Here is a 27,835-nt window from a genome sequence, read left to right as displayed (position 1 = left end):
GTTTGCCAAATTTCTTGGTATAAAGTTGTTCATAGTAGCATCTTATGATCCTTTGTATTTCTGTGATATCATTTTAATGTCTCCTCTTTTACTTCTAACTTTATTTATTTGACTCCTCTTTTTTTCCTGGTTGCCTCTACCTAGATGTTTGTCAGTTTTGTCTATCTTTACAAAGAAAGAACTCTCAATTTTGTTAATCTTTTCTGTTGCTTTCCTATTTTTCTTATCATTTATTTCTGCTCTAATCTTTATTATTTCCTTCTTTCTGCTAACTTTGGACTTGGTTCTTTTTCTAGTTTCTGAGATGTAATTGTTAGGCTGTTTATTTGAAATCTTTCTTGTTCTTGATGCAATTATTATACTATAAACTTTTATCTCAGGATTTTTTTTTCTGTATGCCATATGTTTTGGTGTGTTGTTTTTCTGTCCCAAATATATATATTTTTAATTTCACTCCTGATTTCTTCTTTGATCTATTGGTCGTTCAGGAATATGTTACTTAATTTCCATGTATTTTTTTTTTAATTTCCATGTATTTGTGATTTTTTTTCAGCTTTCTTGCTTTTATCGATTTCTCGTTTCATATCATCATAGTCAGAAAAGATACTTGACAGAATTTCTATCTTCTTGAGCTTGCTGCAACTTGTTTTATGGCCTAACATATGATCTATCCTAGAAAATGGTGCATGTGCTCTTAAGAAGTGTGTGTTCTACTGGTGTCGGATGGAATGTTCTGTACATGTTTGTTAGGCCCATTTGCTCTATGATGTTCCTAAAATTTGTTATTTTATTTTTTCTTTCTCTCCACTGGAAAATAATTTTTATTAAGATTTTACCAGCTGCACAATTTGCTCCTGACATGAAGTTCCTTCTTCCTTTGCAATTCATTCTTTCTTAAGTCGTCCTGTGAATGGTTTTTTTCCCTCCACAGTCTGGAATCGGCCATGGCCAAACTTGGAGGTAGTGTCAACGAACTTAAGGTCAACCTTCTCCAGGACCTGCAAAGGACTTTCAGAGAGCAAGCACTTATGTCTTGGTTTCCAACACATAGCCTTTCAGCATGACGAGGACATTGGTCATTTCACCAAGTGCACAAAGGTTGATGCTCTTGTCAGAGGGATATAATCAATAGAAGCATTGCTCTTGATCAGTTTGCCATCCTTGATGAAGTAATCCTGGACAATCTTGTAGATCTTTTTGATCTCAGTGTGGTGATGTAGGCTTTTAAATCTGTTGTTCCTATGGATTCTCGGTCTGGATGATCCATCCATTGTGAAGAATGGAGTATCAAATCTCCATATATTATTGTATTGCCATTTATTTTTCCTTTTAATTTGATAAGTATTTGCTTTATATATTTAGATTGTCTAATGCTGCATACACAAATATTTAAAATTGTTACATGTCCTTGATGAATTAACTCCTTTATCATTATATAATGATCTCCTTTGTCTCTTGTAACCATTTTTAGCTTAAGTTCTTTTTTTAAGTATTTAAGTATAGCTACCTTTTCTTTCCTTTGTTTACCATTTGCTATGAATATCTTTTTTCCATCCCTTCTATCTTAGCCTTTTGTATCTCCTTAAAGCTAAAATGAGTCATTTGTAGACAGCATATCATTAGATATCAGTGTTTTCATAATACTAGAATTCAAGAAGGTGAGAACTATAGCATATTATTTCTCTCTGTAATAGATTAAACATATTGAAAAATATTTTTCCACGACATGGCAATATTACTGTATTTTCCAGAGGTGGTTACACCAACACAATACAAACATTCCTCCAGTGAATGGTGGGGTCATTTCTTCCTTTTTTTCTTAAATCTTTTCTCACTTTTTTTTCTGCTTTTTTGTTGCTTCTCACAGTAGAAGCAACCCTGGTGATATCTGAAAATAGCCCAAAAAAGGCATTACTGCTTCCATCTGGCTCCTGAGATACATGCCTTGAGAACCGTGAACCACCATGTAACAAGTCTGGCTACTCTGAAAACCTCATCCTGGAAAAAGCACTTGGACAAACAAAGAAATTAAAAACCACATTTCAATAAAGAGATAAACATAGCAAAGCCCAGCTATTTGAGATCCTAGCTATTTGAGTCTTTCAGCCCAGATGTGAGACATGTGAAAGTGTGAGTTTTTAGATGATTTTGATCTCCAGCCTTCTGGCCAACTTATTTGATGGCCAATGAATCCAGCCTTCTAGTCTTCCTGCTGAGTCCCAGACAGTATAGGGCAGAAACAAACCACCCTCTTGTGCCCTGTCTGAATTCTTGACAAACCAAATTTATGAGCGTATTGAAAATTTGTTTTATGCTACTAAGATCTGGGGTGATTGTGCATCCATATTAACTGACAGATAATTGGAGAATCATGAACTTTCAGAGATGAAAAAGAACTTTAGGAAAATCTAGTCAAAGTTTACTTTACATACAGAGGGGCAGAATAATTAACTCATCATAGAAGAGATCATTTGTGGCGGAGCAATGGTCTTTCCTTCCTTGCAATGTGAGGAGGGTGCTGGTCTGGTTTGGAATGCTCTACATGAGTTAGTGAATTGGGATAAGGCCTTCTCTCTAACTGAATGTTGGTTCATACAGCTCCAGATACTCAGGGTGGATAAAGCAAGACCAATGGCACTGAGGTTCCTAAAAGTTACCACATGCCTTCTAATATACTAGGCAGAGCCAGTCCAAAATAAGTGCTAATTGTGTGCATATGTATGAGTACGTAGGTGGTACATAGGGGCAAAGGGGATGTAGGAATCTTTCCAATTCTGATTCAACTGACTCACAAGTAGTGCTACCAAGGGAGCATACCTAGAAATATTATATGGGTAGTCTTGGAAAAAAAAAAAAGCATTATTAATTTACTACTCAACACAGAGAACTAAAACATGGTGACAGAAACAAAAGCCTGACCCCCCTGAGATCTTCACATGTGAATGTATTGCCCAGATTTTCAGCTATACCACAATGCTCTCCAAATTAAATCAGCACATCAGCAATCACATAATTTCTGGTGTACTGTGAACTCTAACTGCCACCTGCTCACTCCACTCTCTCTGTTAAGAGACAGAACTACTGACCTCAGGCCATTAAAGATTGAAATTTTACAAGTCTCAGCCCCTCTGTGAGTAAGTTTGCTCAATGTTCCTTTAGTAGTAACTCCTATTACCATTTAAAATCTTTTTTTTTTAAAGAGCATAAAATCAAGGACTTTGAATCTCAAGTTAGCAGTGCTATGATGCTATGAGGAAAACCAAGAATCATTCCCAATGACTCCCTATGGTTAATGTAGGAGAACCACTCTGAAATATGAGACAAAATTAAAAAAAAAAATCAAAGCTGTTTCAATGTTCAGTTCGCAAAAATTGCCATACAGGTGAGCAAAGATAAACTTCTGAAAACTAACCTCAAGGTCAAAGTTCCCATAATGTGTTCCTATGACTTAACGCAAGCAATGGTCTGCATTAAGGCAGGTTGTATTTTGTGATAATTTGATAAGAGGTATAAGCAATTTGAAAAATTACTGTAAATATATACTGTAATTAAAAAGTGTATTTAAATGCAAAACTGTTCTGTAATGGGAGTTAACTGATATAATCCCACCATCATGTGTACTTTACATTAAAACCCATGTGAAAAATAATCTTGAATTACTGAAGTCTTCAGAAGTATTCCCCCAATAGAATATGACTATTTTTTTAGCGCATCTGGCTTCTTTTCTTCCTTTCCTCCCTCTCCCACCCCCTCCCTCCTTCTTTCTTTTTACCTCCCCTTCAGGCAATCTCTCTCAACAAGTATTCCTGCCAATCAAGTTTCTGTTCAGCAAGAGAATATAACCAATGTTATCACAGAAAATATGAGGTCATCCTATTTCAAAGCCAAGAAAATTTTGTCTCCAAAATTTGATGTCCATCCTCATTGTAGTTTCAGGAAGTAACATGATGCCTATTGAGGCTGGAAGAATATAATTGTGGAAGTAAATTAAAATTACAGAAAATGATCACAAAAATGGGTTTCAAAGATGAAAGGATTTTTTTTGAAGATTATATTTATTTATTTATTCATGAGAGACACAGAGAGAGAGAGAGAGGCAGAGACACAGGCAGAGAGAGAAATGGACTTGCAGGGAGCCTGATGTGGGACTCGATTCCTGGACCCAGGATCATGACCTGAACCTAAGGGAGGCACTCAACCACTGAGCCACCCAGGCATCCCTGAAAGGATTTTTATAACACCTATGTTTTTATCTTGTGCCATGTGTGTAGTAACTTTTTAGCACATTGCATTTTGATATACAAAGATGTGTCTGTTTCTCAAAATTAATAATGACTTAGTTAGAACCCAGGTGTATGTGTATGTGCCCCTGTTAACTTCTTGAAATCTGAGGCCCAGAAATGAGGAAACCTATCCTCTGACCCCACCCTCTTTGAATTACCAAGGACTTACTTTCCTTTTCTAAAGAGCTGACCAGTGTTTGATCTTCTCTCTGAATTGCAAATCACACATCAAAGATTTTTCAATGACTGTGAGCATGGCTTTTGCAATTTTTGGTAGGTTGTGATTAACAGGCTACAGTAAAATGGGATGGCAAATTAGGGTTTACAGGACTAAAAATACTGTTAGTAATTACAGCTTTGAGAAAAACAAAGGCTAGGTTTATGCAGGAAGCAATATTGTTCTCTCCAAAGATGCCCAATTACTCTTCAGTGAAAAAAGAAAACTCAGTATATCTGTCTAATTCTCAGATGCAAGTCAGGAGAAAATGCTATGAAACATGTAATTTCTTAGGACACTTTGAGTAGTTAAGTTAGAAGAAGCTGAGAAGGGAAAAAAAAAGTAAGAGGCAAAACAAAGACTTCATAAATGTGAAACGAGAATAAAAGAGTTTGTGGGAAATTATGAAAAAATCATGTTGATCAAGATTTCAAATCATATCATGGGTTTACGTAATAGGAAGCAGAGATAAAAAAATTAAAGCCTGGATGGTGGAAAAGAAATTCCTTCAAATACCTGATGCAAAAAAGACCTGGGTGTTTCTTTAGTTAGAACAGAAATAGTCTTGTTTTTATCCATACTAAACTGATGATGCAGAGAAGTCATATTTATCTTTCAAAGTGTTAGCTCTTTGTTCTAGCATACAGGTTGGCAAACTTTTTCTGTAAAGGGCCACAGAGTAAATATTTTAGGTATACAGGCCATAAAGTCTTTGTTGCATTTACTCAACTCTTCTGTGGTGGAGAAACAGCCATAGAATATACATAAGTGCATGGGTGTGACTGAGTCTCCATAAAACTTTATTTACTAAAACAGGAAGTGAGTCAGACTATATTTTGCTAACTGCTGCTTTAGAAAATAAAAAATAGGAAGTCATAGGACTTTATTTTCCCAATTAATCCTTTAATGGCAAGTGACATGGCCAGGGAGAAGCTCCTTGGCAAATGTAATTAGAAAAACTAACTTCGGGCACCAACTCCATCATCCTGGAGTAGCATTAAACTTTTTAACACCTATGTGCATCTCTTCTTTGACAATACCTATTCCAGCTACTTCGTAGGGTTTCTGAAAACACTCAATGAAATAGTATCACTAGTGGAAATACTTCGTAAACTAAAGTATTATAAAGTTCTCATTACTAAGGTGATAAGTGAACAGAAAAATTAATTGATAGGAACCTAAAATGGTAGCAATAAAAAGATGCAAATTTATGGAATCACTGAACAATCACCTTTAGAGGCCCTCTGTCTCTGTATAAAATGGAACAGATTGTTCAGTTGCCATGAAATGAGAGGGCTAGGAATGGCTTAAAACAGTATGGAGACTATGCAGAAAGTGCTGGAAGACGGGGCTCTTGGTTAGATTGCCTGTATCTTATTCCTGGCTCTACCAGTTACCAGCTATGTGACTCACAGACACCACCCACGTCAGCCTCGCCTGGAGAAAATAATACTCCTTATTCTGTAGAAATGTTATATGAATTAATGAATCCATCTAATGTTCTCAGCAGAGCTTCCTGGCAGACCAGAAGTATTCGATAAATATCAGATCTTTTTTATTGAAAAGTTTCACAAAGTCATATAACTCTGGGATGGAAGAGCATACAGGTCATTTACCAGATGCTTGAATCACCTTTATTGTGTGGTGGCTCTGTGTTCATCCCATTTTGGAATACTTTTATTAGAAAACTCATTACTTTGCACAGAACTCAGTATAGGTAACAAATTCAATATTTCTATCATTATTATAGGATATTTATCTCTCCAAAGGAAAAAAATAATAATATTTGGGCTTATTGTCTTCTTTTTATTCTTCCTACACATGCCTAAGCCCTAAAACAATACATAGTGTCCTGCCACCTTAATACATGGTACCCACCAGATGTAGCCTATAGAATACAACACCGGCTAGGAAACCTTCCTTCACCTGCCTGTCAGAGGATTGGCTGGTAAAACCCTGCCCATTTCATCTTGAAGGGCAGTGTGTGTTATTAACTAATTAATATTAATTTTTAATATTTTATTTATTTATTTGAGAGAGATGGGAGGGAGGGGCAGAGGGAAAGGGAAAAAAACCAGACTCCCCACAAGCAGAGAGCCTGAGGCAGGAATCAATCCCAGGACCTCAGGATCATGAGTTGAGCCAAGGGCAAACGCTTTACTGACCGAGCTACGCAGGTGCCCTCAGTATTAAATTAAATTTAAAAAAAAAAAAAAAAGGAAAGAAAGAAAAAGCTTAAACAAGACATAATATTCATAACGGAGTAGCCCTATAAATGGAAAAGTAAACAAATGACTACATAGATTTGAAAGTAGCTTAAAGGGACCCCTGAGTAGCTCAGCGGTTGAGCATCTGCCTTTGGCTCAGGTCATGATCCTGGAGTCCCAGGTTCGAGTCCCACATCGGGCTCCCTGCATGGAGCCTGCTTCTCCCTCTGACTCTGCCTCTCTCTCTGTGTCTCTTGTGAATAAATAAAATCTTAAAAAAAAAAGAAAGTAACTTGAAGCTTGCATGAATTTTCCCTACAATTATCAACACACTAAGAAAACATTAGGGTCATTCATTTCACATTTTTATATATTCCTACATAAATACTGTCTATTATAAATTAGTCACGTTTTTGTATGGTTTTGTTTTCAAACAAGTGAGCTGACATAAATCTTCATGCACCACAAGAACCCATTATTTCTGCACCAACTTAAATGCCTTGTGAAGCTTTGTTTTAGGCAATCTCTAAAATGTTCACCCTTGATTAATTTCAAAAAGCGCTTTCAAAAACTGTAACTCTAGTGGACTTTGCTTAAGCAAATTAATTCCTCCTTCAGTTTCCAGGCACATGAACAGGGAATGAGTCCAGTTCTGTGCTTTTCTTCTCTCAAATCACTTCTCTTTAGATCAAAGGGCTCTCTGCCTAGATGATGACTAAGAAAGGGTTATGATGGACAGAGGAGAAAGGACATCTTCACAGACAGGCTTACTGAAGGAAGAAAAATAGTCAATAAAATTGAGTTGTCATAAGAATACCTTTATGCATGTGGCATTGACTGATGAATTCCCTTTGCAGTTATTAAGGTAAACCAAAAATACACCCCTGTTTCTTTTGCCTCTTAGGTAATTCAAACAGAAGGTGTTTTCACAGATGAAGCATCAGAGCCACAGCAACCTGCTGAGTTAACAAAATATGCTGAAGGTCAGTGGAAAAAAATAAAATAAAGTAAAATAGGCAGAAACATTATGCTACTCTCATTAATTAAGCAAAATGCCACTTTGTTCCAACACTTCCCTGTCAAGAACAATGAATAACATTTGAAAAGAATCTTAAAACTGTAAGAAACTTGAGCTCACATCGACTAGGTCACTTGGGAATTTGTGGTGATAAATGAAGTGCAACCCTTAATTTTCATATAAGTTTTTTTTTTAAGCCTGCACCTACCTCATATTACTTATCAATGCTCTTAGACAAAAACTGCAGTGACCAGAGAATTCTCTTTGCTACAGATAAATCTATCCATGAATTTCTGGTTAAAAATAAACAAAAATTTTAGTATGTTTCAAGAACACATGACTAAAGTCTCTTAGGTTGATAACACAATTTTATAGGAACAAATGGCATAAGTAGGCAATTGGGTCTTCTATGCAGTTAGTACCAAAAAAAATGACTCAGTTTTAGCTATTTGACATTTATCACCATTTGCCAGATCTCCTTTAATATTTAAGTACCTTCCAGCCAACAACTAGATTGCAAATCAATTCATGTAATATCTAGGGGGACATTTTAGCAACATTTATTTTGTGGGTTCATTTTGAAATTATATTCCCTAAAATTAAAAACAAAACAAAAATCCAATGCTGTTTAACAGGTTCTTAATGGTTGCTCAAATGACTTTTGTTAGGTATTTTCAGAATAAAATTAACAAAAGCATCGTCTGAAGTTGGACTCCAGGTATTACAAGAAACTCCAATTTCTTTCTTCCCCTGAAGAAAATCTTGGCTCTCTTGACAAGAATTCACTTGTTCACTTTACACAAAAATGAGATGCTCTCAGGTGTCGCTATACTTGTGGTGAACACAGCATAAAGTTTATAGTTGTCAAATGACTAAGTTGTGCACCTGAAGCTAACGTAACATTGTGTGTCAACTCTACTTCAATAACAAAATAATAAAAATTAAAAAAAAAAGTAATGAGATGTTCTCCAGGGACAAACTAAAATGCCTTAGCTTTCATAAAGACAGTATCAACCCTACCTTCAGCAAGTCTGAATGCTGAAGGACATTAAGCTACCTTTAACTGGAGACATGAAGCCCCTGTCTCTAGAGCTATAGATCCTGCCTGGGTCACCAAATTCCATGTTACAAAGTAAGGGGTTGGAAAAAGAAGCCAAGGGCCTGCTGGAGGAGCAGAAGTTCCAAGTGGAGAAGGCAAACCAAGAGCTCTAAAGGCTACTGCCCCATCCAGTATTCAGAGCAGTGGCTCAGAGAGTTTGCCTTGAAGGAGATGTCCTCTATAGAAAAAGAGAGATCAGAAACTCTCCCTAAAGGAACTGAGATTATCTGAAATGGAATCTGTGGAAGTTCAAGATAAGGGCATTCTTGAAAACAGTAGCTCCTCTTAATTAAGAGCAACAAGTTAAACCGTAGGCCAGCTAGTTTACTAGGGAGAACCAGAAAGAGAAATAGCTAGGAGGAGCCCTCATGGGGTCAAAATAAAACTCAAAACTGGTCTCAAAAATTGTGGCTGCTTAAATTTAATTGGATCAGACTGCTGAGCAACTTCTACTCTAAGGCATTGTTAAAAGCAGTAGAGCAGTCAGCTGGTAAAATAGTAAAGTCAAACAGGCAGGGGTATAATATCAAATGAACCAGGAAGCTCAAAAGAAAGATCAGAGAAAGACAGCCAAAGAGAGACTTGCTAAGACCGATGTCATCCTAGGTGACTGTGCACAGGCCAAAGGCTATGAATCTCTGAGGAATGACACCAAAGGCTTCACACTATAATGGGGAAATAGATTTCACTAAAACAACTTAGCCTAATCAAAACCAAATTTTAAAAAATCAAATAACAATCAAACAAGCCCAGGAGAGTAAAGGAGGGGTTAGTATTCAGAGCTGCTCTATTGTTTAAAATGCCCATTTTTCTGAGCTTCTTAAGATGCAGAGATCCTTTGCTTGTATTTTTATACCCCTCAGAGGTTCTGCTGGAGTAGTTTGCACATAGTAAAACCTAATAAATGCCAGCTGGATGGGTAAGTACAGGCATCGCCACTTGAGATGACCAAGGGCTATGTGTTTTGGCTTGATGGTACAGACATATCAGATCTTAATGCCATTTATACCTACGGTTGATGTAACCAAATATAATCTGACAATAATTTATACACGAACATGTGACATTTTTAAATTTACTAAAAACAACCAAAAAGCTAAATATCTAAATTTACTACAAACAACCAAAGCTTCTTGGAACTTTTCAATAGTCTCAAGGGTCTTCAGCTTGGATCACTAATACAAAGCTTTTATGCCTCAAATAAATGTAATCCTATAATGAAGGAATTGTACTTTTTATGAAATTTTGATACAATTATCATAATATTTTACAGAGGTGGGGGCCTACCAGAATACTGAAAAAGTATACTCTCTGCTTTAACAGCTGATGGGTTTGAGCTTTAAGCCTGGCCTTGCTACTAATCTACTCCTTAGCCCTGAGCAATCCCTTCCCTTTATTGCAATTTTTTCTTCTCACCTGAAAAGAGAGAGGGATGGGCAACATATCTTCTTAGTTTTATTTCAGCTTTTGGCTTCTTAGACATCACAAATGGAAGCTTAGCTACTTAGTTTGACAGAATAGAGAATCATTCTGTTTGCTTAGCATGTGGTGTAAATATGTTCTCCAGTTAATATTATATTTTGGTGTTACCAGGAGGCTCTGGCAAATAAATATTGTGAGTGTTTCCAATGTCAAAGTGTGCCAATGTCAAAGTGTTTCTTCACTGGCCTGTCATTTAGTGTAGTACTTTAAAAATTAGGATAGCCTTGGTGAATCAGCTCCTTTGGAATTCATATTGAGTCCAATTGCAAACTAAAGCTAGGTCTTGAATTAGACACTGAACTGATTCAGCCCCTGGAGGAATTCTGTGATGCTGAGGGTGGTAGTGGGGACTGGGAATGTAATTATTCCTACTGTCAGAGCCTTAAAATAAATCTAAGAATCTGTTGCTGCAAAATATTTCAGGAGAAAAAGATAACAGGACCTTAGGGTCTTCTTGCTTTTTTTCCCCCTTCTCTATGTTTGCTTTTGATTTTTGTATATTAAATCTTTAGAAGAAATATATAGGGGCATGAGGCAATAAAATAGTGACAGTGAGAGTAGAAATGCACAGCCAGAATTGACAACTCAAAAGAGCTTTGGTAACCAATCAGAGATGAAAAGTAAAGGGAAAGATAAAATGAGTGTGATCCTAAGGAGCATAGCAAGGGGAAATATGTAGATTACAAACCATCAACAGAAATTGAAAATTTGGAAGTCAGACAAATTTTTGCATATTTGCCACCAGCTATATTAAATTTGGGTTATTTCTGAGATGTTCAGGTGGGTGTATCCAGCAAGTACCTAGAAATAAGTCTACAGTACAGAGATGGCAGCCATTGGCAAGTAGATATGGCTAAAGCCATGAGGTATGGATGAATGTTCCTGTGAACACAATCAGCAAGACGGGACCAGGCTTTTACATGGACCTTTGGAAAATGCTACCACAAAGTGCCGGGTCATGGAGAGCAAAAGTCCAGGAATAAGACAAAGCAATAATGATCCCAGAGGCAGGAAAACAATTAGAAGAATAATGTTTTTGGAGCCATGGAGAAAAGAGCTAGTCTTCAGAAGCTGAGTGAGAGTATGGGCACAGTTAGTTCTACTAAGAATGAGGCAATATAAACAGTGAAAACACATAGTGGATTTGGTGACACTAATAAGAACAATTTCAGCAGAATGGTGAGACAGCCAGATAGTAGCCAGGTAGCAGAGACAGCATACTTTTTATTAGTTTTTGAGTTTGGTGATCAAGAGAAGGAGGAACATATGATGAATGTTTTCACAGGGAGAGAGGGTCAAGGAAAAGTGTTTTTCACTTGTTTTGATATGTGCTTTTTCAAGAAGCTGTGGAGTAACATAAGAATATGTAAGAATGGAAAAGCATATGTAAGTAAGTATTTAAGGATACAGCTGTGAATAGTACTTTTATTAAGAATGATGACCACAAGTTCTCTTTAAGACAAAGCAATTTTGAAGAAATGCAACACTGAAATAATTGACAAATTAGCTATCAGTTCCAAATAAAGTAAGGAGTGCAGGGAATTTCAGTGAGTTTCTCAGGAATTAATCAGAAAAAAAGAATGTGATATTTTTTTCCTGAATTGTCATGAAAAAGCAATGCTTAAAAGTTGAAACAACTGTTTTGTATGAACATAGTTGGACCAAAAAAGTCTGTAAGAATTCTTGAGGCAGCCAGCTTGTTCCAGGGTAGCCTGGGACAAGGAAATAGTATGAGCAAAGGCACACTGATGTTTGAAGAACGACAAGTATTCCAATGGACTTGAGGAAAGAGTGGTAGCAAGGAGTAATGGCTGATTAACGGACAAATATGGACAGGACAGATGGTGGAAGGTCTTGAAGTGGATGCTTCAGCCCAAATACAACTATGGGGTTAGTTTTTATCTTTTGGACCATTCTTTTTGGGTTGACTCATTGTGAAGTGAATTGTTTACTTACCAGAACAACACTTTCAACAGAAATATATCCATTATGATACTATTAAAAATATTATATAAAATATAAAATATGTATTATATATTATATGTATGCATGAATATATATGTACACACATGTATATATTCACCATATGAATAAAGGAAAAGAAGGTGGCATAATTTATATCCAATGTCCTTTATTTTCCAGGTTAGTTAAGACTCTATTTTCCAAATCATCTTCAGAGAGTAAATCCATGGAAGATGATGTCTATTTGTGGAGAGTAGTAAAAATCTGGACAAGCTTATTCAGGTAATGAGAAAGGGGGCTCTAATAACGTACTTGGCCTTACACTAACAGAATTTTTTAGCTGGAAAGCATTTGAGGGATTGTTTAGTGACAGAAGTCTTGAATTCAAAATGCAAATAGAAATTGGCAGATAACAAGAATGACACCAGGTGTGCACAAGATGAAGGGGCAGATGTCAGAAACCGGGAGTCCTACCAGCTAATTCCATCCCATAGATGTGCTCTGTTTTGTTTATACAATGTTGAAAGAAAATTTTATTACTGGCCCATTTTTAGAAATTACATCTCATGTAGAAAACAAAATTTCTGACTCTTCTTAAAAAACGAGGAGCCCTTCGGCCCAGGGCCCATATTCCCATTTGGAATTGAGATGAGTTGACATGTCTGTTCTTTCTGGTTTATGGGAGGAAGGGTGGAAGGAAATAACCTGAGTGCAAAGAGTAGATCCATTAGGTACTAGAATTAGAGTGCTTTTTGTTCTTGTTGCTTTCCAATGATCTGTTATGTAACTGCATCATATTTGATAAAAGAAATTTGATAAATAAATTTATTTATTTATATAAATGTAATATATCTCAATCTAGAAATTGGTTGCCTGGGATGTTCCAGAGGTACTGGATTCTATGTGTGGTAGAGGCAGTGGCCATAAATTAATTGACCTTGACCTACAGGTAGGTATTTTGAACTGCTTTTGACTGTCTCATGGACTTTTATTTTCAGTCCTTCCTTCCAGTATATATGGTCACTGTTGGAGGTAGCAAGTGGGCTGGGATCACTTGGGAGAAGTGGAGGCTGTGCTTGCCATCCATGTCTGTGCAGGCATGAGGGGTAGCTTGAGCTGAAGCATATGAACAGTAGATACTTCAGGAGAGATGAGGAGTTATAGTTTTAGAAACTCTTGAGCAGCAATTGCAACTGGGTATGGTTTTGCCCCTCACCCACCACCCCCGGCCAGGAGAGATTGGCAACATCTGGAAGCATTTTTGGTTGCTCTGGAGAGTAGATCCTACTGTCATCTACTGGGTGGAGGCCAGAGATGCTGCTAAATACCATACAATGCACAGGAAAGCATCCCTATAATAAAGAATCATCCAGCCTAATTCAACAACAGAGTCAAAGGTTGATAGATCCTGCTTTAGAAGAATTCATCCCTGGGTGCCTAATAAAACCACTTGAGACACTACTGACTTAGGCTGTCTGCTGAATGATCATATTAAACAAACCCAAGGCACAATTTAGCAGGGGCACACTTTCCTTCATGCCTTCTGGCTTCAGACTTTCCACTTCAGATGGTTCCAGCAAGTACACTGAATGCCTCCAGATAATCCATTTCAATATTGACATTACAGACTTTATGGACCAACCAATGTGCTCAGTACTCTCTGAAACGTAAAGTAAGGGCTGCCTCTGGTCTTCATAACAGTGTGATATTCAAGTATGGAAGAGCAGAAATTCTTCATTTAGCATTTTCTCATTTCCTAATAAATCTCTAGGTTGAGGGATCCCTGGGTGGTGCAGCGGTTTGGCGCCTGCCTTTGGCCCAGGGCGTGATCCTGGAGACCCGGGATCGAATCCCACGTCGGGCTCCCGGTGCATGGAGCCTGCTTCTCCCTCTGCCTGTGTCTCTGCCTCTCTCTCTCTCTCTCTCTCTGTGACTATCATAAATAAATACAAAAAATTAAAAAAATAGATTAAATCTCTAGGTTGAGCTTGTGGTCATTGTTACAAAAGAGAGAAATAGTATTCCAGAGGCTCTGAACTAAAAACCAGACATCCTATGGTGGTCATTAGCCAGGTCCACTTTTAAAACTTCTTCTTTTTCTTCTTTCTTTATTTTTTTAAAAACCTGAGATGCTAAACTGTAAATATATATATATATATATATATATATATATATATATATATATATATACTATTACTTCTAACTAGTTTTCTTGGGATTTTGGAAGAACTGATTAAGAAAGACATGTTGGTCCAAACAAACAATTCTACTAAAAGGAAGTAGAAATTATGTAGTCAATATCCCTGAAGCTGAAAGGTATTTAATGAGGAACACTGTTTATTGTTTTCAGTTTTTCCTGATTGATAGACTTTCCACTCAGAGGAAAATTGCTATAATAGCAGGAATTGTATGAAATTCGAAACTAAAAGCTATTCTGAGCTATTTAATAATAATGCATTCTTCTGTCAAAATGAATTTTTAAAAAACAGTTGAAAAATGGTATGAACACCCCAGGTTTAAAAGTACACTCAGGTCTATTTCTCTGATTGTACTTTAAGTGCAAAGATATCAGGACACAGAAGATGCTCCATTATGTATTTGAAACTCAGGTTTACATGCTTAAATAATAAACTTTTGCTTTTGGGGCAAGCCTGAGACATGAGGATCAACGTATGAGCACTTATCAGAATACCCCATGCCCAGTTACAAACGCTCTTTTCTACCTACACCCCCTCCCTGGTTTGGCTGGTCTTCTCCAACTCTGACGGTCACCGTGAAGGCCCTTAAATCTCTCCTCTCTCAACTTGATCTTGCCAACAACTCCGATTTGTACATCCATCTGCCAACTTGACGTTGCCACTTGGATGACTAAGACATTCAACACCATCCTCCTCCTCCCACCTCCAACTTGCTTCCCTCTCCTTTTGTCCTCCCCATCACAGTAAATGAAACTTCCATCCATCTAGGAGCTTAAGCCCAAACCATAGGACTTATTCTTGATTTCTCTCTTTCCTTCATCCAACTGATTAACCTATCCTATTTAAAATAAATTATGTACAATTTTGGACTCTATTTTTATGCATAATTATATTGTGAGCCTTTATTTCCTTGTGCCAAAATATTTTTATTTTCCAAACCTGGTTTGTAAAGAATGCATTAATCTTCACGGCATAAATGTCCAACATGTATTTAACCATTCCTGTATTATATTGTGGGCCACGCAAGGTCTTTCTTTTTTGCCATCACATGCGGTTAAGTTCATAGAATACTTAATAATGCTTACTTAATAACGTTACTTAATAATGTTTAATAATGTTTACTATGTGCAGGCATTGTTCTAAAACCTTAGACATAAAAAAAAACTTAGACATGTTAATGCATCTAATCTTGACAACCCATGAGATAAATACTGTAACATCTCCATTTGACAAATGAGAAATCTGAGACATAGAGACTAAACAGCTTCTCAAGACTATGTAGTTAGAAAGGAGAGATGGGATTCAAATTGAAGCAGCCTGACTCCAGAGTTCATGTTCTAAATCAATCTCATGTGTTGCCTTGTGTACATTATTTTGTGCATTCACTATATTTTATATTAGTCTGCTCGTAACTCTGGCCATTTCTTTAGAATATACTTCCAGAAGTAGATCGACAGTCATGAATATTTAAAATGTTTTGGACAGTGCACATTACAAAGCTTTTCTCCAGAAAGAGTATACTAACTTGTCAATTCCTACTCCTGAATGTCAGTTGTTGAGAGTGTCTTCTTACTTACACCAACACTGGGTATCATAATTTTTACAATCTTAACCACTTTACTGGAAATATTCTGTAATAGTTGGAATTTATTTTCCTTGATTATCAGAGCAGTTAATTATTTTTTCAAGTCTAAATTAAAAATTGTATTATTCAGTGAATTTCTTTAAGATTTTATTTATTTATTTGAAAGAGAGAGAGAACAAGTAGGAGAGAGGTGCAGAAGGAGAAGGAGGAGCCTGACTCAGGGCTCCATCCCATAATCCTGGGATCATGACCTGAACCAAAGGAAGAGGCTTAACTGAACCACCCATTTACCCCTTCAATGAATTTCTTCTGTTTGGCCTTTTGCCAACTTTGCTATTGGAAATTTCACTTTTTCATAATGAATTGTGGCCACTCTTTATGCATTGCAATTAATACTGTGAGGCTATTATATACATATACACAGTTACACAGTTGTTATTTGGCTTTTCATTTTGTTTCAATGTTCACTGAAGCAAAAGCATTTAAAAATTGGTTTCTGCAGTTGCATCAAGCTTAAATAGTCATACAAATAACCACCTGGATTTCCCTCTTAATTCCTTTTCATATAATGAATTATTGGAAGTTTCATTCCACTTATTAGAGTGATATTTAGACGTACACTGTAATTCCTTGAGCCCATAAAGAAAGTCAAGGATCTTAATTTTTATTATGCAGCATTTTACCTACAACATAAGTGATAGAATACGAATTCTATTTTCAATTAAAATAAACTTTAAAAATTCCCTCTTCGTTTCAGCTCTGGGTTCAATTCTGGTTTTAAATATTTGTTTCCCACACTGAAGTATACAGAGATAAAGGAGCATCATGTCTGCAGCTCATTCTCAAAACTTTTAGAAAAAAAATCCTATACGTACACTTACACACAGTTGCACACACACACACACACACACACACACACAGGGAAGGATAAGCAAATGCAATAAAAAGTTAGTATATGGGGAATCTAGGAATTTTAGGAATTCGGGCAATTTTGCTGTAAGTCCAAAATTAAAGAATTTAAAAAATAAGTTCCAAACTTGATTTTTAAAGGAAAAAAAAAGCACTAAAAGTTGCTTGAAAGTTTGGTCAATATCTGGACTAGATCATTGTTCATTGTTCTATAACTGTATTTTTCCTTGATCATGTAAGTCTAGATTTTTCCATAGATCAGTATATCAAGTGGAGAGTTCTCTTCTTTAATTTATATTTTTAAATTTCATAATAGACTAGGTATATAAATATTTGGAGAAAGAATATAAAATAAAGAACCGTCATACAAAAAATCATGTCATTGTTGCTACCAAATTGCATTGACATCAGAGACTCACTGAACGGCTGTCAGATCTCTTCTTAGTTTTGCAGTGTCATGTGTGGGATGTTGAAGCCTGCGAACTTAATTTGTTTATTTAAAAATTTAAGGCAAATGTAACACATTTTCAAATACCGTGATTTGTCAATTAAGATGCATACTAGAGGGTGTAATTTATTTGCAGGGTGATAGCCAAGTCTTAAAATGATCAGTAAGAAAAGAGTCTGACAGTAGCTGTAAATAGAATTAATGTGAATTGTCAAGGTAATTTTAATGAAGCATTAAAACAAAAGTGGATTTTTGAAAAACAAAATTTTTGAGTAAATAGCAAAGAGTAATAGCAGATTAAAAAGTAACTAAATTAATTTTTAATTTTAAAAAAAGTCAAGGGTCAGGACACCTGGGTGGCTCAGTGGTTGAGCATCTGCCTTCGGCTAAGGGCCTGATGCCAGGGTCGTGGGCCACATCAGGCTCCCAGCAGGAAGCCTGCTTCTCCCTCTGCCTTTGTCTCTCCCTCTCTCTCTGTGTTTCTCATGGATAAATAAATAAAAAATCTTTAAAAAAAAGTCAAGAGTCTTGAAAATCCAATTTCTATTCCTTGTGTTAAGGACCTCTATTAAGATAATGCCTCAGCTGTTGGGTTTGAAAATTGGCTTCCAATTCCATTATCCCTTTCCACATTTCTTTCTTTTAAATAATCAGGTCAGGGGCACCTGGGTGGCTCAGTTGGTTTAGCTTCCAGCTCTTGATTTTGGTTCAGGTCATGAATTCCAGGTCATGAGATTAAGGTTGAGCTCTGCAAGCCGCTCAGGGTCTGCTTGTTCCACTCTCTCCTCTTGCTCTCTCTCTCTCAAATAAATAAATAAAATCTTTAAAAAATAATCAAGTTAAAAAAAAAAAACACCCTGAAAGCTAAGGTTAGTGAATTTTTTTTTGTTTTTTGTTTTTTTTTTGGAATCACAAATCAGAACGAAAATGATAACTATGTAGGAGAACTCTAAGAAAACATAAACACATTGCTTATAATTGATACCTTGTGGAAAACTTTTAAGGATGACTTTTAGGGGGCTCCTTGAGCCAGGCTTCCTGGCAAGATGCTCCTCTTTGGGTGTCCCATATTATCTGACTGCTTCAAGCTACTCTTCATGAAGGCTCTTCATATTAGCTATGAGATGAGTGCAATTCTCTATTAAGATAATAACTAGAAAAACTCATCTCTTGATGCTTGACAACAGTCATACTGACCCATGTGCACAATACCCTGAATGTTTTCCAAATCTGAGTTTGTTTCTCAATAAAAATTTTAAGTGGACCTCTTGAATTCAAAAAATGTTGGTACTCTAAGGGTCTTAGTTCTAAGAAACTGCAAGTCTCGACGTTTGGAGTCAGTATATTGGCTACTAAGCCAATCAAAATTGGATCTGTAAAAGTTGGCTGCTAATTTTGACTGGGAAGAAATATGTTAAAGAACCAATGATTAACACAGACCTATGAACAGAGTACAAAAAGTACAAAGCAATAAAATATAAGCCAACATTGCTACAGGTTCCTCAGATTCTGTTGTGATTATGTGAAAAGAGATTTTAATTTGGTATGATTTTACTCCACTGAATTTTTAAATGAAACTTGCATGAAGATAATATTTTAAAATGCAATAAGTTTTCCTTTAAATTACAGATTTCATGTTCATCCTGCTATGGAGAATTTGTTTTTATTTGTTTTTATTTTTTATTTTTATTTTTTAAAGATTTTATTTATTTATTCATGAGACACACACACACACACACACAGAGAGAGAGAGAGAGAGAGAGAGAGAGGCAGAGACACAAGCAGAGGGAGAAGCAGGCTCCATGCAGGGAGCCCGATGTGGGACTGGATTCTGGGACTCCAGGATCACACCCTAGGCCAAAGGCAGGTGCTAAACTACTGAGCCACCAGGGATCCCCGAGAATTTGTTTTTAAAAGGCAATTAAGTACATGAATTAATAAAACCCTAAAAAACAAACAACAATAGCTATTATCCTGACCATTTTGGCCACTCCTTATGTATGGTTGACGTGATCAAAAGGTCCTGGTCCTGGTCAGATATCTCCATGGCTCACCTTTATTTACTCTCTAAATAATTGCTTCCCTTCAGCAATGCCTAACACTGGACTCTGTTTCTTCTTCTCGCCCTAGAAATCCGTGCCAAGTCAGAAAGAGAGAAAGGACTCGTACATGAAGAAAAGGGGATTAGAGGTTATATTTTTGAGAGATTGAGGATACTTTGCCATAGGGATTTTGAAATTTCTTTAGCTTTAGAATCATGGACAATTTTTATAAACAGTGTGGGAAAACAAATCTTCCAGTATGCCTTTTATTTGTATTTAGGCTTTTCCCCTTTTGGAAAGAATACAAAGAACTGTAAAGGCAGGATGAATCAACCTGAATGATGTCATCTGACACTATAAAGGGACAGAGAATTAAGGAAAGAAGTCATATGGTTTTAAGTCCAAATTTGAGTCTATTGGGATTGGTGGGGAGTGGGAGGAGAGTTCTCTTTACTTAGGGAGATCCAATGGTAATCTTAAATCTGGTTATAAATTTAGCATTTCTAATTGCAGATCTGCAATCCAGATTCCAAAAATATAAAGGTTAGAGAAAACCTCTTTGCCCTCCACCACACAATTTTTAGGGCCCCAACATTCGTGCCTTCTCCAAGTGGAAGACTTTTTTTAAGGTTTTATTTATTTATTTGAGAGAGAGAGAGACAGAGACAGAGCATAGGTGAGGAGGGGCAGAGGAAGAGGATCTCAAGCATACACCCTGCTGACTGTAGAGCTCAATGTGGGGCTTAATCCCAGAAACCCTGAGATCATGACCAGAGCTGAAATTAAAAGTCACTTAACCAACTGAGACACCCAGGTGCCCCTCCAAGTGGGAGACTTCTTAATACAGGAGATGCTTGGATGACAACTTTTTCCAGAATGTAGCTAGAGAGCTTTTATGCTGCATTTCTCTCCCTTTCACAGTAGATAGCTATGTGATTAGAAATATCTATCCACAAATGCTTGCATTTTCTAACTCACCTCAGAAATGAATTTGGAAAAAAGGTATCACTATTAAATTACTTGCCACCTAATCCTTTTTGTTTTTCCCAAAGATTTTTAGACATCAATCAGTTATCTGGATAAAGGATTAAAAGTCCTAAAAGTAGCAGGATTAAAATCATTTGCCTAAACAAGGAAATTGAAATAAGTCTGTTGAATGGACTCTGCTTTCCTTGTGCGATGGGACTCTGCAGTGTGAAATGTTTTATATCCTCTGTCTGCCAGTTCTGGTTCTGCCCATTATATATATAAAAAGCTTCTTCATCCCATTTTCAGCTTCCTTCTTTTTTTGTTTTATTTTTTTTTTCTTTTAACAGAAACGCTGGCATTCACCTTACTGCCAAGAATAGCTCAGAGCTGAAGTTCTCAGTTTAGTCATGAGAATTACATTTCTCTCCGCTTTGGAAATACTCTTCCCCAATCTCTGTAATTATGACCCCCAAAGGGCTAGGTGATTTCAATTAAAATGAAACATATCGCTTTGTAGAACATACAGGATGGTGCATATGTCAACAGGAAGAAAAATCATATTGTTGATTTTCTCTTATCAGTAATACATATCCACATATTAAGATAAGAATTTTGTTTATAAGAACATCTCTTCCTTAAAAAAGGTTTTGTACGTGAAGCTCAGTTCCAGTATATTAAAATGTATGCTTGTAGATTTCTTAGGTTGAAAGGTTTTCAGATGATGACTATAACTTATAAGAATGGTAGAAAATTTGTACACAATTTTCCTGTTGGAAAATACCTACTAGTAGCAGTTATAAAATACACTGAAAAGAATACAAGAGAGCTCTTGAATGGTCTCTTATTTTTCATCATACGGTCCTTTTTTTTTTATTCATCATACGGTTCTATTTCTGAATCTTTTTCTCAATCAGTCTTGAAAATATAAACATATTTTTCCTTTACAGAGAATTGATCAGGTTAATTTACCCACAGAAATGAGCAAAAGGAGAGTAGAAACATGAGCTCGGCATGCTATTTTGTTAATGGTCCATATAAACCAGTTATGCATGTTCAAAATGATACTTTCCAAAAAAAAAAAAAAAAAGATACTTTCCTAACCTTGTATTTAATGAATTATGAAACCTCCATCTTTAGCATGAGCACACATGCCGGAGTCTCTGCTTTGTCAGATTATATCCTGAGAGTTATGTTTACTTACAGAAGCGCAGTTTTCAGACTTGTCTTCCACAAAACCAATCTGGCAAGGTGTCCTTTGATTCTGCAACCAGTAGTCTGTAGACTCAAGCAGGCTGTTGCTGCAAAGAACCTGAAGGGAATCAAGAAAACCTTCTTAGTGTTACACGGCCAGGCTTTCTATTTCAACAAGCAGCTCTTTTCTGAAGAATCTGTAGGTGTTTTCTTTACCTCAGAGCATCTGAATACTGGAAAAAAAAAAAACTGAAATGATAATAACACCTCCTGAATGTGTAAAATACTCAACCAGGAGTGGGTTTTAGAGGAGTACACTAATATTAATCCTGATGTTTCTTCTGTTATCAAATCTAACATCTGGAAACTTCCATGATGTCCATGTGGAAACCTCAAATGATGATTCTGGGGTGTGGTTCAATTGGCAATGGGGATCAAAGTTCATTTTAGTGCTAGGGCTCTTGCTCACTCTATGAATATTTTCAATCTTAAAAAATGTGATGTTTTTCCTCTGGTGCAATGTTGCTACTGAAATGATGATCCTTCAGCTTCAGTTTTGCTAACATATCTGTGAAATAGGGTTCAATTCTTGTAGAATATCTAAAGTACTATACCAACTTATTAGGAATAAGTAAAGCTCATCGTGATAAACATTTTCCATGTTGAAACAGTACAGTAAAGCAGAACAAATCTGAATATGTGAATCAACAAAACCAAGATTTATAAATGACATGCTTCTGGGCTTGGTTTTTAAACGAAGGAAGAAAATTTGTTTACTTTTAAATTTCTTTACTTTTAAAAATTTTATTTATTTATTTGTTTGTTTGTTTGTTTGTTTGTTTGTTTATTTGAGAGAGAAAGGGTCTGAGAGTGAATGCGCACCTGGAGGAGTGGGGGTGGAAGGCAAGAGGGAGAAGTAGGCTCCTCACTGAGCTGGGAGCCCGAGGCAGGGGCTCAATCCCAGGACCCTGAGATCATGACCTGAGCCAAAGTCAGATGCTTAACCCACTGAGCCACCCAGAGCCCCCCAAAATTATATTTCTGAGACAAGACATTTTGAAGATGCAATCTCATGAATAACCAAACAATTCAAATTCTAATGTGTCTTAACTCTACCCAAACAGTGTGTAAGGTTTTCCCCATTACAGGAGATGCCCAATGTTGAACTATTCATCTAGACTCACTTTATTTAAAGTAGAAAAAGGCTCTTGGCCCACTCTACTCCTTACTGCTAATCACTTCCACTGCCAGCATGGAATAGAGTTTAAGAGCATGGACATCAGTGGTCTGAGTTGAAATCCCAGCTTAGTCATCAGAGGCAGAATAACCTTGGGCAGCTGACTTCAATTCCGAGTTTCAGTTTCCACACTTGTGGATGGAGAAAATAAAGCTCACTGGTGGGATCACTGAGTACTCAGGGAGATGACACGTGTCATACACTGTGGCATGCAGATGGCAGGTTATCCTCTCAATACATGCTTTTCACTGTTACTATTTGAAATGAACTACAAAGGGAAATGGAAAATTGGATGCCTTCACTTGAAATTAGTGAATTGAAAGCATTTCAGATCTGTGAAGACAAATTGTCTTTAGCAAATATTCTAATCTGAGGTGTGATTTTAGTTCTGCATTTTGTAGTATTAATAGTTACAGTTACTATTTTTTGTGTGCTTAGAATGTGCTGGAAAATGTGCTAAATTTTTCTTTTCTTTTTTTACCTTTTAATTTCATCTTTATTGCAACACTCTAAGGTAGAAGTTATTTTAAAGATAAGGATCTTCACAGAAATTGTTATTTTGAAGGTGAAGATCTTGAGGCTCAGAAAAATTTGAGTTTCTTCCCCAAACTGCTCAGAAACTGACTTAGGATTTGGTCTTGGAGTTACCAAGGCCTTTAAGTGAAATAATTTAATTATGCTGTCTTCCATAACCCATACAAAATGACTCTAATTTGGAGTTTGTTTCTCAAAACTTATGTGCATCTCATTTTTGTTAATATAACTATACCTTCTTACAGACTTTCATTTTTATTTTTATTATTTTTTTAAGACAGAGAGAGAGAGAGAGAGAGAGAGCGCATAAGCAGAAGGGGCAGAGGTAAAGGAACAGAGAAAATCTTAAGCAGGCTCCATGCCCAGCACGGAGCAATATGGAGCTCCAATTCATGACCCTGAGATCATGACCTGAGCTGAAATCAAGTCACACACTCAGCCAACTGAGCCACCCACGCACCCTAAGGACCTCCATTTTAAAGCTATTTTCCATGAATGAAATTATGAGGTGACATTTTTCTTTAAGGAGAAGAAACATTTTGTGATGTAAATTATAATCATGAAATTAATCCATTTGGCAAGTATGGCAGTATTTTAATTTCTCAAAGGAAAGCATGATTTTATATCTATTTGTATTAACACTGAAACTCATATTGTCGTGCTTCTGCTCCTCGCCTTTCTGTGTGATTTTTAAAATTTAGAACACCCATCAGTAAAGCTTTCATTCACTATGAACCATAAGAACATTAGAGATTTAAAACGGAGGCATCAAATGAATTTAACGATTAATAATACTTTACAGTGCGTGTAACAAACACTGACTACAATCACTTCTTAGTCATTGCAAAACTCACTCCTCAAAAAGTAGCCAATAGATGTCTTCTATTTTCTAATATATTCAAAGCACATAGCATTATGGTTGCAACAAATATGTCAATTAAAGAAAGCAACTGTCACTTATCAGAGCATATGGACTATTCTTGTCCAAGGTCAGCCTTAGGAAGAGAACAGAGTTCAGAAACAAGTCACTTGGGTGTTTCCGAAAAATGGTGGCTGGGTTGGCATGTTTTCCTGGTGAAATAATGAGAGGCAGAGATAGAGGCATCCAAAGCCTCAGCCTGACACTTCCCACCATCAGATGCCCACATCTGTGAAAAACATGACCATGATGAGGCCGATGGGGATAAGAGCTGGCTAACTTGCTGGAATTCTTCTACATTTAACTTCTCCAACAGAAAAATGAGGGCAGAATGATGAATCTGTCAAGTCTTCTACTTTAGAGGTATTTTTTGCACCTATTTTTAAAGTAAATAATAACTGAAAATATACAAAGACCTTGTTTTGTCCTATCCTAGCAGTGAGAAAAGTCAACAGCTTTTTGGTGGAAAATGCTTGCTCAGTGGAAAATGCTAGAAAGACTTCCTGTTTGGCTATTCCATATCCCTGGGATACTGAGTGTCTTCTCTATGATACATCTTTGTTTCAGAGGAAATAGAAATGACAGAGAAAAGAAGTGGAATTTAAAATAAAACCTAAATCTTTCAATGTCTTAGGAGAAATATTTTGAAGAGAAATTTGATGAGAGTTTTCATTCACTATGTAACCTTAAAATTTCAATTTTATTCATTATAATGAAAAAAATAGTTCACCTGGCTATGTTAGTAATTAAAAGAAAGTTGCCCCTTACATTTCATTAATATTTAGAGATTATTAATACCTATATTCTTTAACTATTGACCAAAAAATACTATAGGTACTCTGAATGCTCTGGGCTAAGGCTCTAATATATATTATCTGAATTAAACCTCTAGACATACAAGGTAGAATTTAAGGCCCATATATGTAATGTGCTTAAAACAAGAGAACTCATAGCAAGTTCTCACAGTTATGTTATCACAGCAATGATTATTCTCTTTTCCTAGGCTTAGAGGCGTCCATAATTTGCCTAGTTGGTGGAGAACTAGGATTTGAGCTGGGCTCTCTGACCCCAAAGCCCCCATTATCCAGTACTCCGTTGCAAGTTGTTAAAATTACATAATTTCTTGTCTTTGGGTTCTAAGGAACCCCAATCCATGCATTGATTCATCTCTCTCTCTCTCTCTCTCTCTCTCTCTCAGGGCCCTGGTCTGGGTGATACAGAGGTTTGGGTCCCAGTCCTGAGTCTACTGTCTATGTGGTCAAGTTACCCATTAGCTTCCAGCCTCAGTTTCTGTAAACAATTCACTCATGTGATCTGAAGGCCCCTTTTACACTGAGAAGCATGTAACTCTCCCCCCTCCTCCTCCTGCTTGCCTTCCCTCTGCTTTCTTCTCTCCCAAATACATGAAAAGCCAAATAAGCAAACAGAATAAAAATTCAGCCTCCAATAAACCACTTAGCATCATGTTAGGCAATTTTAACTTGTGAAGAGCTTTTGGTTTAAGGGTTTAGATGAACCATTAGAGACACAGGCATACTAGAAGGAAGAATATGTACTTGAAAATTTAATGATTTTGAATCCTTATGAATATAATCACCCTGCTGAGAGAGTCACTTGTCTGAGGGGGGAAAGAGAAAAACTCACCAGGTTCTCAATGGCTCATTTATTTATCTGCTATTTTTAGTTGCAGGTTTACTTATTTCAGATGAAGAGCTAATAATGAATGTGCTGTGTGTTCACAAACTCGAAATAATAATGACACAGTTTCTCTTTAAAAAAATGCATGTCCTAAACAATGAAGAAAGATCTGTGTGTTCTATTTTACAGTGATTTCTCTTTTTCATAGAGAGATCCAAGTTACAGAAATGTACTTTCAACATGGAATGGGGAGGGAGAAATAAACTTTCAGTAACCTGGACACATCTAAGCAATGCCTTAAATCTTTTTTTTTTTTTTCAAAAAGTAACCTAGGTTGAAGAACACAGTACCTTACAGTTGGTTAGTCACAGAGGTTTAGAGGCAGAACTGAAATTCTACGTCACCTCATCACTTACTGAGTAAACTTGGGCAAGTCCTCTAACTGCTTTGGGACTTTGTTTCTGCACCTATTACATGGGAACAATTACAGCCCCTTCTGAAAGTCATTCTAAGATTCAAATAAGAACCATGAGAGACTCTTAACTATGGGGAAGAAACTGAGGGTGGCTGGAAAGGAAGTGGGTGGGGGGATGAAGTAACTGGGTAACGGGCATTGAGGAGGGCACGTGATGTGATGAGCGCTGGGTGTTGTATGCAACTGAGGAATTACTGAACCCTACATCTGAAATTAATGATGTACTATAGGTTGGCTCACTGATTTTAAACAAAAATAAATAAATTAGTGAACTCGGAAAAGAAAATGTTTGTAAAGGGCTAATCTCTTCAGAGTAGGCAAGTGGTACAGGATAGCTGTTGTGAAGAGAATGCAGAGCAATTTAGACAAGATTTTATCGAACATTCTCTTGATCTTTGCACAACAGTTGACAACTTTTATTATTCATTATTTATGATGTACCACTCTCGTTTTCCTCCTCCTTCTCTAATCTCTTTTAGTCAATTTTTGGTCAATGAATGTTCATTTGACACTTGGAATATTAAGATGAACAAAAATGATCACTGTCCTTTTGGAAATCAAACTATAATAGGGGAGAAGAAGCATTCATAGAACTGTGATAAAGAAGGCAGGTGCTCTGATCAGTGGCAGTCCAGGGAGGGTATCACTCAAGAGGAGTAGGTGCTTTTACCTGTGGCAAGGCTGGCGGGAGACTCTACACTTGACCACAGTTTTCAAGATACTTCCAAGTGGTCTGGGGATCTTGGCGAGTTGTAGGAAGGAGGACACGTCTCTCTTTCTAAATAGTTTTTCCTCCTCTGATGCCCTAACTGGGAATATGCCCTCTGTCCTATCCTCAGGGTGATGATGCTCTATCCACCTCCTTGGGTCATTTTCCTCAGAAAACCTACTGACTTCTGGGGCATTAATTTCCACCTAGAGGGATGACTCAATGGTTGACAGCTTCAGCTTGGACCTTTCTCTAGAGCTTGGTTTTTCACTTTTCTGTTAGTTATTACTCTTAGGTCTCCTGCTGTCACCATGAATAAATAACTAACAGGTTAGTTTGCTTTCTAAGCCCAAGCTACCTCCTTTCCTAATTCCAGTCTCTAAAAGAAACTTGACTCCCTAACTCCCCTGTTTACAGTTGATGGCAGAACAATTCTCCTGGCTACCCTGGCTTGGAATGCCTGTGCCATCTGGAATACTGCTTTGTCTGTTTCTTGTCCTTATATTCTGCTCTCCAAAGTTTGTTTTTTTTCTTTAATTCTCTCCACATGTGATGCATACCATGGACTAGTTTAATCCCTGGGTGATACAAAAGTGAATAATATAGACTTGATCTCCGTATTTATGGAACTTAAAATATAGCATGGGAGCCAAATAGTAAATAAAAGAGCACTGAAAAACACATTGTGTTATAAATTGTAGTGGGTAGTATGG

At 36.7% G+C, this 27,835-nt stretch overlaps 1 protein-coding gene across 3 annotated transcripts in view; it reads right to left on the bottom strand.

Annotated features, from left to right (window-relative positions):
* Positions 1-27,835, bottom strand: part of SPHKAP (SPHK1 interactor, AKAP domain containing) — a 170,764-nt gene that overhangs the window by 90,970 nt on the left and 51,959 nt on the right. For all 3 annotated transcript variants that reach the window (XM_055300413.1, XM_055300415.1, XM_055300414.1), the window contains exon 3: positions 21,621-21,728. In XM_055300413.1, the coding sequence (XP_055156388.1) occupies positions 21,621-21,728 (108 nt within the window). The remainder of the gene's footprint in view (positions 1-21,620; positions 21,729-27,835) is intronic.

This window comes from Nyctereutes procyonoides, unplaced genomic scaffold (genome assembly GCF_905146905.1).
Source record: "Nyctereutes procyonoides isolate TBG_1078 unplaced genomic scaffold, NYPRO_anot_genome, whole genome shotgun sequence".
Lineage (NCBI taxonomy): Eukaryota > Metazoa > Chordata > Mammalia > Carnivora > Canidae > Nyctereutes > Nyctereutes procyonoides.
Note: the sequence above shows the minus strand (reverse complement) of the source record. Positions and strands in the feature narration are given on the sequence as shown.